The following is a 20,381-nucleotide window of genomic DNA, read 5'->3' on the forward strand; positions in this document are numbered from 1 at the left end:
TTTACTTTGAAGCGCTTGTGCCCCATACCATCTCTCCACTTCTTAAATCTTTCCTCCACCTCCCTTTCATAATAATGATAATAATAATAATAATAATAATAATAATAATAACTATTATTATTATTATTATTATAATCCATCCATTCATCCATCATCCATCATCCAATCCTATGTTGCCCCAAGAAAAGTATACGAGCCTGGGACTAGGCAAGTTGGTCCTGACATTTAAGATGAGAGTGACCAGCCTTACTTATCCCTGGGTGGCATTATGTGAGCAATAAACTCCAACCACCCCTTGGATATAAACCTACACAGGCTCAATCCAATTAAAGTGACTTAATTACCCACTAAACCACCAGGCACCATAATTTGGTTATATGGTTACCACCTAGCATATTATAATAATATTAAAAATAATAATAATAATAATAGTAATAGTAATAAACATCTAGTAATAAACATCATCATCATCATCATCATCATCTGATCCAGTGTTGCCCCATAAAGTGCATACGAGCCCAGGGCTAGGCAAGTCGGTCCTGACATTTTAGATGAGAGTGACCAGCCTCACTCATCCCTGAATGCCATTATATGAACAGTTAACCCCAACCATCCCTTGGATATAACCTGCACCAGCTCTATCCGATTGGAGCGCCTTAATTGCCCACTAAACCACCAGGCACCATAATTTGGTTACATGGTTACCATCCAGAATAGCAAATGGTTACTTGGTGTACAGGAAATCATTTGGCATGTCACTCAGTGTAGAGTCACCCGTAGGCAGAAGGAAGAGGAATGAATGAAGGAAAGAAAGACAGAAGAGGAAGGATGGAATGATGGAAGGAAGAGGGGAAAGGGTAGGCATCCGAGAGCAGCAATACATCGAATGAGTGGAAAAAAAATAATAACACCATTTACTACACCGGATGGTAACCATATAACCGGACAATGATGTCTGATGGTTTAGTGGGTAATTAAGGTGCTCCAACTGGATGGAGCCCATGTAGGTTTATATCCAAGGGGCAGTTGGGGTTCATTGCTCATGTAATGCCCCTCAAGGATGTGCGAGGCTGGTCACTCTCATCATACACATCAGGACCAACCTTCCTAGCCCTGGGCTCCTACGCTTCTCATGAGGCAACACTGGATTAGATGATGTATGTATGTATGTATAATGATAATAATAATAATGTAATAAAACATCACTAATACTGTCTGAATCCATAATCAGTACAAATTTTGCTAAAACTGAAAAACTTTTAATAAAAATTTACTGTAATTACAAAATTACATCTAAGGTAAAAATATTATATATATATATATATATATATATATCATCACCAACATCATCATCAGCCATCTGAGTATCCATTGCAGGACCAGCCTATCCCAACTGAAGTCGGGACGATACAGCAAATGTATCTCTACCAAGTGGCTTAGGTTGTCTAGTAGAGATTTTATGTAGGGTGAGAAGTGCTTGTAAGTTAATTGCAGTGTTGGAGTGGCTTTGGATGTGTGTGTAGTCTGTGAACCAAATGTAATCAGCCCGCGCAAGCCGACTGGGTGCAAGCATACTTTATAGTAAGCAACACTGGTTCAACCACAGCACCCCTTGTGTCTGCCAATGCAGTACGTGGCCAGGTGAACACTCCCAAAGTTTATTACCCTGGCGGGGCACGAACCAACCCCGGTTCACCTGTGTACGAAACGCACGCTCTACCACTGTACCACAGAGGCTCCATTTAACATATATATATATGTGTGCTCTGCTTCCCATCAGTTATGTACAATATATAAATCATCTATGCACAACTTTATGATGACACTGAACAGTATAGCAAAGCTTAAAAAAATAATGCCTTACATATAAAACAAAGGCACCAATCAATTCTTAAATTGGTAATTAACGAGGCACAAAGTAAAAGCAATCGCAAACACTGTCCAGGATGTAAATAAGAATACCATATAGTGAAACATGCCACTCTAAATGTGCCTGTGTAAGGTATAGATTGAACAGACCTGATCAATCATAGCGAGCAAGTCCTCCATGAAGAAGAAGGCAACATGCCCTGACTCTGGTGGTCCCCGCACCTTCACCTCTACGGCCTCTCCACCTTCCTCTAGGGTAAGTAGTGCTTCCAGTGGCCCTGAGCAAAACTTCGAGCCCCCACACCACTGATACAAGTCAGTGTCACGCTCAGGGTATTCCTGCCATGACCTCCGCAGCTGAACCTACAGTACCCACAAAATTTTATTACAGTACTGTCTTTATTCTATTTTGGTTATTAGCTAACCAATAACCAGAGCACAACAACACAACTGAAGGAAAACATTAACATTCTGACCAAAATAGTAAGGCTATTTCTTTCTTTTGAACACAATCCAGTTCTACATTAGCTGCAGTACTAAACAGAACAAAATACAGTATTCTCGAATTCATGATCTACACTACTGTATAATACACTGCCATCATCATTAATTGTAGAAGACCAAACCTGAGAGAGAATAATTCCGAATCTCTTAGCCTTGAATGGTATTAAATTTTTTGTAAAGCAGTGGCTCTCAACCATTTTAGGGTCACACCTTTTGCAATGGCCCAAACCTCCACAACTCATCTTCTTTTTATTCCATCATATGACTAAAATTTCTTCCTGAAGTAAACATAAGAACTAAGAGTGTGTGCATACTGTTCAATCAGTAACTGAAACATAATGCAATTCCAATACAGCAGTGTACAACACATTTCCTGATATTCTTTACAGTGTGTATGGAAGTTGAGGGGGCTAGGGAACTGAAAGGGAACTGAGTTGGTTGGAGGAATAATGTACTGTATGGCAATAGTCTGGCAGCCTTTTGTTTTTTAACTTGGCCCTCCATGATATCAAGAGTGAAAATGGGAGACTTGTGAGTGGCACTGTGATGAGAAGAGTGCTCTTACTATGAATAAGAATGCATGTACCTGTACTGTTATTTCTTGGCTGGAGGGGGAAAATCTGAAGATCAGTTGTCAAGGGGAGAGCTTGGGCTATTGCTCACACTCCTTCATATACACAGCTGGAGCTGTCATTTACACTTTGTGGGTTAATAAAGCTTTCTAATTAAGATACCTTTCCTAAGTTAAGGAAAACTGCCCGGTTGCAGCAAGTATTTATTAAACTGGATGCTGCACAGATTCAAGGTTCTAAGTCTTGACAAGGCAAAATGAACTATGGATGCTAAATGTTTCAATGCAATATCACACTCACCTGGATTCTGACATAAACAGGGGGTAGGATGTGCTGTGTAGGGGCTGGTGAGCGAAGACGCACACCTCCATACACACCTCGGGTATATCGAGGATCTGATGCATCCCACAGCCCTTCCAGGGTCTCTACACGGTTGAAGCAAGGGAACTCATATTCCATCTCACCTTCATTATCACACTGGGGGAAAAATCCATACAGTCAGCTATCACTTAAAACTTTGCACTGGGATGGCTAGATGTTACACCGAATGAAACAACTTTAAGTGACACATGCTTCTAGTTCATGAGTGAGAAATTAAACTGACAAAAAAACACTCATTTCTGACTTAACGCAACTTCACAACAAAATTATATATATACAGGTATATATATATTTTTAAATGCCGCGTCCCCTTTTTCGATATGGGCTAAGGCGTTGCCCATGGGCAGAGTCCTTTGGTTCTGGAACGTGTAGCACTTTATGACCGAAAGTCCTTCCTGATATCTACCTAGGACATTTGGGTGGACTCGAACCTCCGAAACTTCGGTCAGAGCACTACAACCCACTGAGCCACGGCTGCTAAGGAAAATGCTACTTCATTACCAACTTCATAAAATACCTTTAAATATGGTTTAACGGCAGAATATAATCCTCTACACAATACCTCATCTACATTACATTCGACAGCGATGCAAAGTTGAAAGAGTGACTTACAATCAGTCCTCATTACAGTACAGGTCCTCCCCCACTTACAAATGGATTACGTTCCCTGAAACTACTCGTAATTTGATTTTTTCATAAGTCGAAAATGCATTTAATACACCTAACCAACCAAATATCAAAGCCTAGCCAAGCCTACCAAGCCTTTTAAACATGTTTAGAACACTTACATCAGCCTACAGTTGGACAAAATCATTAATACAAAGCCTATTTTATAATAGAATCTTGAACATATCATGTCATTCCATGTAGTTTATTTATTATTTTACTGAAAGTACAATTTCGTAAGTGTAAAAATTTGTTAGCTGACCATTCATAAGTTGGGGAGGACCTGTAAATGCCAGCGGTGTACTCAAAAATATCACAACTTATTTCCACACATCTGGTACTGGTACTGTAATTTAGGGAGAACTGGCAAGTCAGCTTGCCAGTTGGCGATGGAATTTAATAGGTAATATTTCTGTACGTACTGTAAAAAAATAAATAAATAAATAAAAATAAAATACAATATAAGTGAGGTGGAGGGTTGGGGCTTTAGCAAGTAAGTACACTACCTGTGTGCAGAGGTGCAGTGCCTCTAACACCTGAAGGAGGTCCAAGGCATCACATTCGGGGAAACTCATCTGGAAGTCATCCACCGTGTAGCAACCTGTATGGGTACCAGTTGTTCTTGTTTTATACAGATATTGATAGACAGACTGATAAATAAATATTTATTTATTTGTTTATTTACTTATATTTTCTCTGTAAAAACTTATCAAATTTACTTCTAGATAACATGGTACCTTAGTTTCACCCCTTAGCTTGTATTCTTGTTATCTCCATGCAGCTGAGATAAGCAACTTCAACCCAATGGGTTAACACTGAACTATTTTTAGTACATAATCAGTAAGAGGTCAACTTTGATATCTATGGTCATGCTGGATGGACAACTGTTACAGCTAACAATCAGGTGGATTTAATAACTGGTATTAATATGTTCTGCTCACTGACAACTTATACTGTACTTCAATATAAATTAACAAATAATACTGTAATCTTTCTCACACTTTGTTCTCATTAACCTTTGCCAAACTGTAGACCTCATATAAGGCACAATGAAGGTTTGCAAATGCCAAGCTGCAAGTCTCAAATTAGGCACAATTTACGTTGGTAATGAATTTGGGACAGTGTGTAGGAGGAGGAAGCTGAAAGTTAATGTAAACAAAAGTAAAGTTATGGTGTTTGAGAGGAATGAAGTCACAGAGTGTGCAGTGAGGTTGGATGGTGAGGATATGGAGAATGTGAGTGCATTCAAGTACTTGGGTAGTGTGATGAGTAAGGATGGAACTTTGGGGGATGAAGTAAATGAAAGGGTACAGCAGGGAAGGAAGGTTGTTGGTACACTGAAAGCAGTGATGAGAAATAGGGAGGTGAGTATGGAAGTTAAGAAGTCACTGCATGATGGTATTGTGATCCCTACCCTGACGTATGGAAGCGAGGCGTGGACCTTGCAAGAAGGGAACAAGTCAAGAGTGAGAGCAGTGGAAATGAGTTACTTGAGAGGAGCATGTGGAGTGACGTTGAGGGACAGGTTGACGAATGAAGAAGTGAAGGAACGTTGTGGGGTAGATGTGGATGTGGTTGAAAAGATTAGGAGAAATACACTGAGGTGGTTTGGACATGTGGAGAGGATGGAGAATGAAAGACTGACTAAGAGGGTGTATGTAGGTGAGGTGGAGGGAGGGAGAAGGAGGGGTAGACCGAGGATGAGGTGGAGGGATGGAGTTGAGAGGTATAAGAGGGAGGGGGGGGTGAGTTGGGGGGGGTAGTCAAATGGTGGGTGACAGAGTGACTTGGAGGCGTTTTGTCTGCGGCCACCCTTTGCGGGATTAGGGCGTCGGGCTATAGATAGATAGAATAAAAAAATAAATAAAGACATGAAGAGGAAAGCTATCTTACAAAAAATCAGTCCAGCATCAGTTAATGGCCAAAATACTAGGTGAATACAGACTTCTTCTGCTCATAATTCTTCAGATGATATACAGTAGTAATGAAGTGTAAAAACAAACAAATACAAAATGAACTCTGTCCAGGTTCATTCTGTAACAATATTATCATGCTATAATCATGGACATACAGGTTTATATGTCCATAAAAAATAAGCTACAGTGAGCAATGGTAGCTGATAACCATGCAGTTCATTTTAAGTTGACTTATGTGGCACCCTGCACATGAAGGTGCAGAACATATCATACCTGTGACTCTGGCATGTGCAGCATACTGAGTGGAGAGGAGATGGCCAATCTGGTGGTGGGTCAGCCAGGCTGGGTCAACTACCACCAGGTCTTGTGCCTCTGCCTTCAGGTACACTACTTCACCCATCAACTGAAGCTGCTGTACCACCTGAAAATATGGTACAGTTCAAACCCCTCTCATTCTGTATATCTCTTACGTCAAGCCTTTATACCCTTATATCAGTACTAATGTAACTCTTTCACCAGCTGACTGTCTGTATGTTCTTTACTATCTTCATCACTTCTCTACTGTCCTTTCTCCCTCTTCTCTCATTCCACTTCAAGCTCCCTTCTTCTATCACTTATTTCTCCATTCCAATAATTTATCCAACTGCCTTTCAAAACAAAACATTGGGGTGGGTAAAAACAGTCCAGAATAATAGATTATAACACCCTTAGTGTTATGGAGCTGATGGTAATGACGCAAAATACACCACATGAAACACACACACACACACACAGTCACGTAGCCAGTTACCTAGTACAAGAGGGATACCAAACTCTTGCCTTTTCGAGTTTAAAACACTGGCAAATTACACTTCCATTTGCCAAACTTTTCCACGTTAGGCAAATATTACTAAGTCTGGGAAACGCTCAGAATGTACCCCAGGGAACAATCAATCAATCAATAGAGAGATGCCTAAACCCCGCATAGGGTGGCCAGCATGTCTTTGAGTTAGTTGTTTGATGGGAAGGGGCACTAACCTTCAGTTAACCCATATTGGCTGTTTATGTGGTTATCACAATGCATATTAATCGATTCACTGGGTCTTAAACACTTGCATGACGAAACCTACTCTTATACAGTCATTATTAACAAAGCTCCAAGTTGCACTTCCCTGGCTAATGTTAGTTACCCCATACTGATTCTCCTTCCCTCAGCTGGAGGCACCCATTCCCAATAAAAGGAGGCAAGGAATCCAAGGGTGCCAGTCCAAAGGCTTCACTAAATCTTTCAATTGGTAGGAGCGACGGGCAGTGTGTACAAAGGGCAGAGACATAATCATGGCAAGATGTCGGCTTGTGCTTGCTGGGAATTCGTCCATGGGAACAACTGCAAGCCCTAATCCCTATCGTCAAAGGGTTTGAATGGGTTACTCGCTCCTCTCAGAGGGGGAAAACATGCTAATCCCTTCAGTGTGGCGCATGTGCGGCCCAGAACATAAAAGGGCAAATCATAATGTAAAAAGAATCTGACAGATAAATAAGAAAAAGGTGCACATTATATCTAACCATTATATCAAATCAATTTTAGCTAACTCACTAATTAACCTGGGAATACCTGTATTCCAAGAGAAGCTCAAACAATCACCTGTTAGGGAGATGTGTGATTACCAAGCAGAAATTTATAATAGAAAGACCAAATTAATCCAAAACTGGAAAAAGTCTGAAAAAGTCTGACGTATCACTGGTCAGATTAAGGGAAGAGGGGGGAGGGACACTTATAAATGCTGCATAAGATTGCAGCATGTGAGAGTGACAGAGTTCTGCACAACTCTTCCATTCTCTCCTCTTTCTTCAACCGCCCTATGCCCATGTGATTCTGGCCCTGTCATTAGCCTTCATTCCTTATCTGTGTCTCAGTTACATATGACCATGAAGCAATAATGACCAGTGACACAAGTGTAAGGCACAAGTCTTCAATATTGGTGACAGGAACAAAGTGACTAATACATACATAGATACAGGTGGTGGTGACCATCATTCACTCACTTGATGTTGTACTGCCTACTTTTTCTTTCACCTTTATCATTCTCTGTCTGTCTGCCTACCTTTCTTCTTGTTTTCACATCTTTCCTGTCACTTTTTATTTCTCTTCTTTCCTTTTCAGGTGGCTGTACATTAAGTGACATGCCTAATGGTTTCCTGTAAGCCAGGAAACCATGCACAATGCTGGGTGTAACCACATACAGGTAACCATCCCACACGTGTTTTTACATGTTAACAAGTGGGTTGATGAAGGGTTAGTGCCCCTCCCCATAAAACCACTAACTCAAAGACAAACAGCCACTCCTTACGGGATTATGGCATCTAACTATACTGTACATACAGTATGTGCGTGTGTATATGTATATATATATATATATATATATATATATATATAGTATAAGTCCTGTAATCTGAATAGCAGGGGACCGAGGGTCATTCGGACTATTGTTTTTTTCGGAGTATTGGGAGGGACCTTTGAAAATGTTAGAAATAAGTACATCATCATTAAGTGAACACTTAAAATGATATGGGTTATTGTTTTACTCAACGAAAATGCACAGAAGTATAGATGAATAGTGCAGGCAGGTACATCCAATTCCAAGGGCATATCCAACCTAGATGATCCTTAGATAAAGATAAGAAAAATTTGAAAAAAGCCCAGAAAAATTTAGAAAAATTTTGCTTTGTCAATGTCGGAGTACAGTTGTCCCTCATTTATCTGGACATTCAGTACCCAGACGTGTTCATTAGCCCAATGCTGGACCTTGGCTCTATTAAACCATTATCCAAATTTACTTGCCATTATCCGGACATAAAAGTCCTCAAGAACTTCGGCTGGCCAGCCAACATGTTCAAACATTCAGTCTCGTGGCCACTGGGCTCGAGTAGAGAGTGGGAAGTAGTCCATAACCCACAATCAAAACTAAAATGTCCATCTGCCCCTGTGCTGAATGGTCAAAGCCGAACGCTCGTCCAATTACTACCAACGAACCTCCAGCACCCAAGTAACATGACTGTAACCCGCAAGCGGTGTCAAAATGTCCTTACGCATCCCCAGCGAATGTCCAATGCTACATGGCCACTGGGCTAAGTCTTTTCCAACTGCCACCATCATCGAATACAGACCACAAGCCACAAGTACATGTTCGGTAACAGCAGCTGTCTGCCTCTCTACCGAATGTTGAAAGTTTCCTGGACATCGTGAGTTGTGTTTCCGCATGGCCACTCGGTGTCTAACAGACCGCACGCCACTAGTGAATGTAAGGTAAAAATGCCCAGCTGCCTGTTGACAGAAGGGGGAGAATCCTACCCACAGCCCACATATATACTATATACGATATATATATATATATATATATATATATTTATATACTGTATATACATACAGTACCCTCGCGTCCAGTACGCATTTGTCCAGTACTATTCTCGTCCAATACAGTCGGCAAAAAAATGGAATAATTCATTACTGTAGTATGGATTTGTTGGGCTAGTACGGATCGGCCGCACAAACTGGGCCAAGTCCGAAGAGTTCTTCTCTAGTACTGATGTTCTGTGTCCAGTACTACTGTATTACCCGCCCGGGCACGGGAAGATGACAAACACCGAGGAACATTTCCCTAGTACTGTACTGAGTTCAAACATTTGGGTACAATGATAGAAAAGCGAGGAAAATATGCAAAAGAAGTGGAAAGTAGAGTGACACAAGGAAGAAAAGTAACTGGTGCAATGAAAGCCTCTGATAAGAAACAGTGGCTTGAGTGTTGTAGCTGCACGAAACTTACAAGACTGAGTGTTTGTGCCATGTGGATGTGAGATTATGGTGTGGCTTGAAAATGAAAAGTCAAGAGTAAGAGCATTAGAGATGGGACTGCTGAGGAAAGTATGTATAGTACAAAGGGTAGATAGGATACGAAATAATGATTCATGAAAGATGTGGAGTGAGAAAGCTGGTGGACACCAGAATCGAAGAGAGTGTACTGAGATGGTATGGTCGTGTGGAGAGAATGGATAACAACAGTGGTGAAAAAGGTATATCTGAGCGAATTTGAAGGAGGGAGGAAGTGAGGTAGGCCAAGGAGAAAGTGAAGAGATATGGTGGATGAGCGTGTCAGGAAGAGAGGTTTGGAAGTCGGTAAGGCTAAGGAACTGACAACAGATCGAGCTGGCTGGATGAATGTTGTGAGGAGAAGTGCATGATCAGGGATTTGGAACCCCTTTGTAACATGGCAGTGTCTAGATTGACTCTATCGGAAACATTTACGTGAAGCTACAGAACGTGATGAATGTTTTTGGAGTATCCCATACAGCCAGGATTCTGGGGTCTTGAACGATGAGTGAATGGAACCGTGGCCCATTGGACTGGGCAAATTTGGGCTGTCTGGACATTGCTACTCCTCACCTTGCCCTAGAGTGGGAAATATGGTCTGGATGATGATGATGATGATGATGATGTATACTTTATGTAATTATTAGTTAACAAAAGCATATTTACTATTTTGTGTTTCTCTCATGTACCAAACAATTTTACTTCATTAAAACAACATATTGGCTTGGCATGAAACTGATTTATGGCAGCCTCTCGTGGAACCAATCTCGCATTAAACTGACATTCTACTGTACCTGGCAAAATGCATTTAACTAAAACACAAGTATTTATTAAACAACAAAATTCATGAAGACAATCCCAAATAAAACAAAGTGAATGATGAAGCCATACCTCCCTGAGATGCTCTTCACCAGCCAGTGGGTTGACCTGCTGGTGCATCACATCAACGAACTGTGGCCATGATACCACTGGGAATTCTCCCAGTGATGCCCGCCACTCTGCTAGCGTTGCCACCACAGCACCAAGGAATCCCGTCACTCGTGGTACACCCTGCCACAAGATAAAGTGACCACTTTAGTCATCTCAGAATAATGACAGTACTTGTGCCTGATGCAGTGTGATTTGGGGAACAGATACAAAGCCATGCTGGTTGCACTATAGTTCTTTCACTTTAACTTGGCCTATATTTCCATCCTTTTGTGACTTATTTCACATAACTGAATGACAGAATAAGACAATACTATGTCTCTACACTGTATCCATAGCACTTCTTTGCAACTAACACCCTATTCTAGTACAACTGAGCATTCAAGGTGGAAAGAGGGCAGTTTTAAGCCAAGTTAAAGTCAATAGGAATATACAGTAGTACTGACAATTATCTTTGGACATCGTCGAGAAAATCTGCAAGGTGGAAAAGTGCACTATATTTTACAGGACACTATTTCACTTACAGAAAGCATGTAATGATCACCTGAGGTTCTGCAGAATACATATGCCATAACATTAAGTTATAAAGAAGGGATTAACTATATATACAAGTGATACAGAAGCTGCACATCCATTATTTCCATTTCATTTAAAGCAGTGCACTAGCTGCAAACTGAACTTCAGACAACAGCTATTCATTTTTATTTTTTTCCTAACTGTTAAGAAATACTCAGGATTTTTCCCCTCAGAACTACTGCAACACTCAAGATTTGAGTAACAAAAGTTACATCTATCATCAAGCATAATATTTTGCACAAACATTTGCACACTTGAAATCATACACAAAAAGGATAGTTCACTCAAGAAGAAAAAACGGTACCAAAGCAACAACCAGGCTGTCACAGACTGAGCTGGAGAGTAAAAAAAAAAATTAAATAAATAAAAATACTGACTCTAACTGACAGTTTTCTGTAAATCGGTTTAATCTGATCCTGTCTCACAGACCATCATGAAAGTTAAGTGGAACGGATTCTCAGTTATGGAGATTTTGGCAATGCTGTTCTCCAATGTACTCTAACAGCAGTGCAGGATTCACATTACGAAGAATGTTTCTATTGTGAATATGAATGGGTGGGACTGTCTATCAGACTAAACACCCAAGACAACCAGTCTTTTTTCTAGGGGAACATACATTCTACAATTTAGTCAGAATGGAAAATGACAAAATGGGATTTTTTTTCAGATCATCTAATATAACAAGCTGTATATGGTAATAACTACTGTACTTTTCTTGTCACTGAATAAAGGCAAACAAATAATCGGACTGAGCAAGCAGTCAAGATGATAATTACGTAATCACATGGGATCCAAGAACAAAAACTCAGATAAGTGGCGCAAAAATAAAATATGTCCTACTGTACGGAAGACACAAGGCAATTTCATTATATCTGACATAAACTACTTATAATTCAGGGAGAACAAGACACTATGATGGTACAGGGAATGTAAATATAAAAAGAACAGACAAAAAAGCATACAGAACACTTGGATGCAAATATGCAGTCTTGGGAAATATTACTTAAGCTAAATTTCAGTAACAAGCAACCATTATGGCAGCATACTCTAGTCATTTCATATACAGGTGTATATATAATATATACAGTGTACCAATTACCTAAGAAAATAAACCAGTATAAAACTACAGTATGGGATACAACATAGTTACAATATATTCTTACAGTAGACACAGTAACATCAGAACTAATCCACTACACAGTAAAGGTCGTTGGTATATCTGGTCACATACTGAAAATTCTAGTCCATTCATTCCCTGAAAAATTAATATCCTTCAAGTGTATGATGGACTGAAAAAAAAAAAAAAAAATAGAAATAATAATAATAATAGTAATAATAATAACAAAAGGCTGCAGCGACATGAAGCCAGAGGGTAGCTGATGGAGTGGACAGCGTGCTTGAGGAAGGAAGACAGTTAACATAATCCTGTATGCTTAATTACTCTCAGCTGTGAAAACTAAAATAAACAACACTACCTTACTACAATTATGACACCTACTAACACCAAGCTCACTAACCATGAAGTTTCTAACAGTGAACATTGAAATATTCTGCTTCATTACACTGAGCCCTTCTTTACTTGCTTTGCTTGCTACATTAAAATAACACACTGATTCTGAATGAGTCTAATCATACTGAACCCACTAAACCAAAATATAATTATATATAACCTCAAAATAAGCCTCAGCCTGCTCTTTCAGTATACTGTACTGATAATAAAATACTGTACAATAAACTACACTCCTACATCCACACTTCTACCTATTATGTTTAAGTAATGTTTTGGATTGCTATGCAAAAATTTTATGGCCATGTGGAGGAAATGTGGAGATAAGTGTAACAAAAATTATGTGCGTACTGCATGCATTAACTTCTTACAATACAGTGTACAGTACAGCATAAAATGTGAGCATCAGTACAGTATGTGCTGCTAAAGTAAGAATGCAGTTGTTGAAATCTGAAGGAGATGAAAATACTCATGTATCAACTTGCATTTTTACTATCATTACTTTGGTCAGCTTTATACATGAATTTATCTTGTCAACATTAGCACAACTTAAATTACAGCCAAAAAAAAAAAAAAAAAAAAAAAAAAAAAAAAAGTAAAATCATTATCCGCTGCTGAAATCCAATTGTTTGGTGACCTTGTCACCACATTTATATCTTCAACTCTCCTTACATCCAACACTCTTTATGGATGAAATGTGTGTAAAAGACAGACAGGACAGAGGGGTGGGGGATGGTAGCACGCAAGGCATGAAAAATAAATCAGCTTAGCAAACACTGGCAGCAGCAACAGGAAACAAGAAACAGTGAGACAAACTATGTGCTGTGTGGGGACAAAGCTGGCCACACAGAATGGGTGAGACGGGAGAGTTACAGAAGGGAAAGAGAATTAGAGAGTAGAAGAAAGGACGGAATACACAAAATGAAAAACAATGAAAAACAGAACATAGTGGATGGCTTCAATGAAGATAAAGCTGTAGAAGACAATGAGGAAGAGTATGGGAGGACATAAAGGATGAAAAAAGTATGTATGATGGCACATTTATGCAATTTATATCAATTAACATCTATTAAAAAATAAAAAAAATGTCTATACCTTAAATTAATAGTGGTAGGTGGACAGCCATCATTCACTCATTCAATGTAGTGCTATCATTCAGATGACTCTTTATGTGACAAGCCAAATGGTTTCCTGTACTCCAGAAAGCCTTTCACTGCACTGGGTGGTAACTATACAAGCAATAAACTGAAACCTGGTAGTTTAGTCAGTAAAATAACTCAACGTGGACATGGCCCATCAACGTTAAGAGAGTTCAACGTGTGGTAGAAGTTTATAGCCAACATAATGCCACTGTAGGAATTGTGACTGGTTACCCATGCAGTTAATGTCTGGGCAACAAAGTCTAGCTCTGGACCGATACCCTTCTAACAGAGCACGACGATGTATAGATGCACAGATCTCATATTAATGTACTTTTAAAGCACATTAATACTGATCACCAACCTTGCTTACTATAAAGTTTTGCTGTAAAGACGCAAAACTTCCTACTCTGATATTCAGTTGCAGAGTGACAGAAAGGCTACCACCACAAATCACTAATTCTGTACCACTACCACAACCACCACCACCATCACCATTACCATCAGATGCAAATGGTTTGACTTTTCCACAGAAGGAATGATGGGCCATCATCATTATTACCACCATTACCACCACCACCAAAAGAAAATGACTGGCAACTGATGACCAGACAAGGTGCAAGTCACTGCCCTTCCACAGAAGGTGATCTGCACTGAAAGGTACGATACGCTGCACTGAAAGGTACGATATACGTATACTTGCAAGCTCATTTAAATAATGATGTGTGACTACACTTGTAAACATACTATTTGACACTTGAATTCACCAGTTTGCTTCCAGCTGCTCTAAGTCAGAAGCGTGAAAATTATGTGCTCTGAATGCTGTCTCATTAGTCAGGGCGGGAAATTATATTCTGGGGTACGTAAATGTTCATGTTTGTCTCAGCCCTGGCCTTAGTCTCACTCATGTGCTTACACAACAGTTGCTGTTAATTCAAAGTTTGTATGTCTTTTATGATAATACTTTTCAAGCACACGGCCTGCAAGAGTGGAGATGTACCAGTGGAAGACAGATGTGACTGTGCCTCCACACAAAGGTAAAGGTGACCAAAGTTAGTCCAAATAATAATGTAAATAAGACTGCTGAACATTACACGAAAGGTATATAGAAGAAAAATATCATAAGAGGTGAGGAGGATATCAGTCAGGAGACTGATGACCAGGATAGTTTCAGCAAGTCATAAGGGATATGAGGATCATATATTTGCAGTAAGGCAGATAGTGGAAAGGTAGATTGTGCAAAGAAGTGGACATTAGAGAGACACAGGGAAGAAAGGTGGCTGGTGCTATAGAGGTCTCAGTGTGAAGGTTGCAAGAGGATTGCATAAACAAGTGTTAATGCCAACATTAACACGTGTGTAAGAAAACTGATTTATCATGAGTGTGAAAGGGTTAGTGGAAATGGGGCTAGTAAGGAATCTGTGTGGAATGCACAAAGTCAACAGGATAAGAAACAGTGATCTGTAATAGATGTGGAGTATGAAAACCAATAGCACACAGTGTGTGCTTAGATGGTATGGTCACACGGAGAGAACAAATGTTGAAAGTGATGAAAAGGATGCATATGAGTTTGAAGGTGGGAAGAGGCATGGTTGGTTAACAAGAGGGTAGATGCGTATGGTAAATAACTCTGTGAGGATGTAAAGTGCAGTATAAGCTGATGAGGCAAGGGAATTGACAAAGTACTGAGATGGTTGGCTGAAATAAGTACTGTATTAAACAGCACAAAGAAAAGGTCTGACACCTATTTTCCAACATGAAAGTTGAAAAGGCTAAGGAATGGAGAGAGGAGTGAGTTGGTTGAAGTATGTACTGAGGTGAACATGGACAAAGATTAGTATCACCATTTTACTTTGAAAGTAAATAGGCAGACCCTATCAAAGCAAGTACATATAATGAAAAATGCACAGACAGTTTGGTTGGTGAGGTGGTGACAATATCCAGGGATTTGAATGGTGTGTAAACAACTGGGTGACCCATTTCACTGGCCATGCTGCTGATAGTTTACTACTTTCATCCTTTCTCCTTCCTTGTTTCTGGATCCAACCCTACTCTCACCCTCTGGTAGGAAAACACCTTAGAATGATAATGTTAAATAAAACAAACTATTTCAGATCTCATATCAAGATATTTTTTGAATTACTGGAGAGCTCATGTTCCACATCTGTTGGTGTATAAAGAAACCTTTCATAAATCTTTTACAACTCTAGCACTACATTATTGTTGTTGTTATTGTGGCCCTCAGCAATCATCTGAACACGAATCCAGCGAACAAAAAGTTAAAGATGTCCTTCTCCTGTAGTCCAACATCCTTCCTTCAGGGAAATGTGTATGTAAATATACACAACTAAGCAACTGAACTCCCAGCACTGCAGCAATCACTCATTATAAATGGCATAATATGCTAACAGACAAAAGACCAAATTGTATTAAAATTTCAAAACCATCATGCCAAAACAGAACCATCTAACACCTTTGAAGAACTGTAACACCCACCACTACACTCATTTCCAAAACAGCACCTCAACCCAAGACAGTCTAGAATAACAAGGCCATGGAAGAAGTAAGGAACAGTATGTCAGACTGAAAGAGGAAGAGTTGCCATAATGTAGGCCAGTGGATGGACCAGTGAGTCACCACAGACAGGAATGGCTTGAAAACATAGAAACATTTGACATTATCAATTTGTGAACACAGAACTGTACATTATGGCTACTATGTGGACCATCTCAATAAACTTCAAAGCACAACAGGCTCATGTACAAAAAGTTTTTGTTGAGGCTGATCCAACCAGAAATCACTTGGAAAGAAAAAAAAAAGAAAAAAAAAAGTCAAAGTTAATTTTATGGGCCTCAAACCCACAAATTAGGCAAAACGAAATAAACTGCTTTAAATTACCTGTATGTTATCTTAGCTTTCATGAATGTGTGATCATACAATACAGATACAATGAAAATGTATGGAGGGAGACACGATAGCAAAGAGAATGAAAAAAATCAACTGTCAAAACAAAAAGATTACAGAAAAGCACAGCAATAATCAAGAAAAGAGCAAGTACTGTACATAAGCATGATGACAAATGCCAAAATGGAAAAAAGAGGGGAAAGAAAGCAGAAGAAGCATGATTATGGAGGCCATTAGGGAAAAAGAGGGTCTGGAAGGTGGGTGGGGGGGCAGGTGGGAAAAAAAAGAAGGTCTGCAATGTGGGCGGGTGGGAAAAAAAAGGGTCTGCACAGTGGGTGGGCAGGTAGGTGGGAAAAAGAGTCTGCAAGATTAGTAGGTAGATAGGTAGGAATGTAGCAGCAAAGGAGAAGAGATGGGGATTCACCTTAAACACAAGAAGAAAAAATGGGAAGGGAACAGCAATGGAAATTATGGAAGTACACGGTCTTCAAGGAAGATAGCTACGAGAGATGAGTTACCTTGCAATATGGGGAGAGAAAATTGAAGAGGAACACCTACCAAGGAGATGGGTCTACAAGGTGGACAGGTATGAAGGCGAGATGGAAAGTCACTTTAAGAAAAGGATAAATCAAGTATGGGAAAATGATCAACAATGAAGGAGACTGGAGGAAAGGGAGTCTGCAAGGAGTGTGGATAAGCAGGAGCATGGTAGTGAGAAGAGAAAATAAGAGTTGAACAGTTATGAAGGAAAGGAAGAGAAAGAATAGAAAGAATGAGAAACACAACTATGGAGGAAGGAGAGAGAATGTAAGAGATACAGCTACAGAAAAGGGAGGGGGGGAGAAATTTGGAAAAACAGCTACAGAAAAACAGAAAACTGGAGAGACAAAGCTATGTAAGAGGATGGGGAAAAGAGGGTGTGCAAGGTGGGTGGGTAGATGGGAGAGTGGCAGCAAGGGAGGAGAGATGGAGGAGTCACCTCGCACGCGTCTGGCTGCAGGATTGTATAGCCATCACCGCTTACCGCTGCGCCCACAGCATACGCCACACTGGCCCCGCTCCATCCCTGCGACATACCACACACTCACTCACACCCTGCCACCAGGCTCTCTCCAGGGGGGTGCAGGGAGAGGGGCAAAACAACAAACTCAAGACCCCAAGTGAAATCCGTGCTCAGACTGTTAATGGAGTATGATATTAAATTCAACAGTATTAACAGTGCAGGTTGTTCTCTGAGGATAAATTCAAATTCAATGTCATTCCTTGATTCTGAGCTATATAAATTATTCTGTGAAAAATATCTTTTCAATCAGAGTGTACACTGTTTTAAACATTATCAAAATCACCTGTGTACATTACACAGCCAGTACTACAATTAAAAGAATAAAGGATTTGATAATGCACACTAAAATTCAATACTACATTACCAATTTGCCAACTAAACCAATGTGTTCCCTTAAAGTACAGGGAATATTATCATATATGAAAAACTGTTTGGCAATTTCAAAGAAGCTTAGTGTTTAGCTTTTATCTTTGACAGGTGTGTTTATAAGCACTGTTTCTGAGAATCACTCTTTCCAACCACCTGACACAGCTGATGAATAGACTGGTTTCCTATGATTTAAAGGTTCTAGACTACAGCAGTCTAGCCTTGGGCCTTCTAAGCTCTGAAGGGGGAGTTATATATATATATATATATATATATATAATTTTTTTTTTTTTTCCCCACTTAAAACTGCAAATATGAAAAACAAAAATTTGACATAAGCAACTTTCTTCATTCAATATTCTTACCCTTGTCTCATACTGATAGACAGGGCAACAAAGACATAGCCCCCTTTACAAACTCAAGAGTACAATACTGTACTTTCATCACAGAAGATTTTTACTTAACATTACAGGAAAAAAAACACTAGCTGGAAGTTACTCTTTGCAATTTGTACTGCAAAACTTATTACAACTACTTTAAGTTTGAAAGCATGAAAAGAAAAATATATATTTTATCTTAAAGCACAGTACAGCCAATCTGGCACAGATGGTTTACCATTTCACTGCCAAACATCCTGTAATCTTCCTTCCTCTTCACACTGTGATGTCATAAGTTTTCCAGTCTAAAATTGCTTGTTATAGCATGGCACACCTAGTTTTCATAGCAGAAATCCTATGATTCACCTACATAGGTTACCATAGCTTGTGGGTAGCCTTGTTGATGCAGGGGAAGCTTATATACAGTAAAACCTCGATAAGTTGACCCTGCAGAAGGCGGAATTTCCAGTAATTCGAACTCAGACAGAGCCTTGTCACTCTGTGGGAATTTCCCACAAATTTGTGGGAGAATTGGCCTTTTGTGGGAACTTTTGTGGGACACTTCAGCCATTAAATTAGTGGGAATTTTTTGTGGGAATTTCATCTCTAAGTGGGAACTTTTGTGAATATTTTATCTTTTGTGGCAATTTTGTTGGAAAATAAGCCTGGCAATGTTGTCCCGACACTCGGGGCTGGTAGCCAGCTGAAGGCAGACACACAGTCAGTCTGCATCTGACCGTCGTTGAGTGAGGTCACACCACTCTTGCACTGTCACCTAATTGTATTGTTTCACTTTTTCATTTTAGTTTATTACATTCCAAATGGTACATTTTAGTTTATTATATTCCAAGTGTTACATTTTAATTTAACTGATTGTGAAGTGAAGATAATAAGTGCAGAACTGTACGTATCCTAATTAGGTGATTGTTGTGCTCCTCCACCTCTGTCTCCAACACAAGCTGCCTAACCTATGAAAGTCTTCGCACAGACATCCATCAATCTAAGAAATGAAATGCACTGAATTGTTTTTCTATTGTTCATTTCTACTGCTTTTTACATGCCAATAGCCTGCACTGTTGGTGTGTGTTCAAAGATTCTCATACAGTACAGTACTTCCCCAACTTTATCTGTTTAGCCTACCCTAACCTAGCTTATGCAATGCAACCTCCTGGCCTAGCCTAGCCCATGACATGCACCAAATTGTATTTATTGTTTATTTTTATTGCTTTATAATGCTTCTTTAGTTTAGTATTAATAAACAAGTACAGTAATCCCATGTAATGTGTGACTATTGTGGGGATTAATATTTGTTTTTTTTTGCAATTATTTCTATTTAGTTTAGAAAATCTCGATGTAGCGCTGCTCTCGGGCGACTGTACTTTCCTCTCTTCCTTCCTTCCATCCTCTTCTGTCTTTCTTTCCTTCATTCTTTCCTCTTCCTTATGCCTACATGTGACTACACTCCCTCTTCTGTCTTGTTTTCCTTCATTCTTGTGTCTTCCTTCTGCCTATGGGTGACTCTACACTGAGTGATGAGCCAAATGGTTTCCTGTATACCAGGAAACCATTTCCAATGCTGGGTGGTAACCATATGACCAGAATATGGTGCCTGGTGGTTTAATGGGTAATTCAGGTGCTCCAGTTGGATTTAGCCTGTGCAAATTTATATCCAAGGGATGGTTGGGGTTTATTGTTCACATAATGCCTCTCAGGGATGAGTATGGCTGGTCACTCTCATCTTAAATGTCAGGACCAACTTGCCTAGCC

The 20,381-nt window shown here is 39.7% G+C and overlaps 1 protein-coding gene across 3 annotated transcripts in view; it reads right to left on the reverse strand.

Annotated features, from left to right (window-relative positions):
* The window catches only part of LOC145412251 (death-associated protein kinase dapk-1-like), a 58,661-nt gene that overhangs the window by 7,347 nt on the left and 30,933 nt on the right, over positions 1-20,381 (reverse strand). For 2 of the 3 annotated variants that reach the window (XM_080282196.1, XM_080282194.1), the window contains 6 exons: positions 17,788-17,874; positions 10,647-10,805; positions 6,182-6,329; positions 4,499-4,593; positions 3,246-3,422; positions 2,020-2,232 (listed from right to left, as the gene is read on the reverse strand). In XM_080282196.1, coding sequence (XP_080138322.1) covers positions 2,020-2,232; positions 3,246-3,422; positions 4,499-4,593; positions 6,182-6,329; positions 10,647-10,805; positions 17,788-17,874 — 879 coding nt within the window. The remainder of the gene's footprint in view (positions 1-2,019; positions 2,233-3,245; positions 3,423-4,498; positions 4,594-6,181; positions 6,330-10,646; positions 10,806-17,787; positions 17,875-20,381) is intronic. The other variant, XM_080282195.1, reaches the window with a different exon arrangement.

The sequence above is a fragment of the Coenobita brevimanus genome, chromosome 92, assembly GCF_032717465.1.
Source record: "Coenobita brevimanus isolate Jiangsu-jjx chromosome 92, ASM3271746v2, whole genome shotgun sequence".
In the NCBI taxonomy this organism is placed as follows: Eukaryota; Metazoa; Arthropoda; class Malacostraca; order Decapoda; family Coenobitidae; genus Coenobita; species Coenobita brevimanus.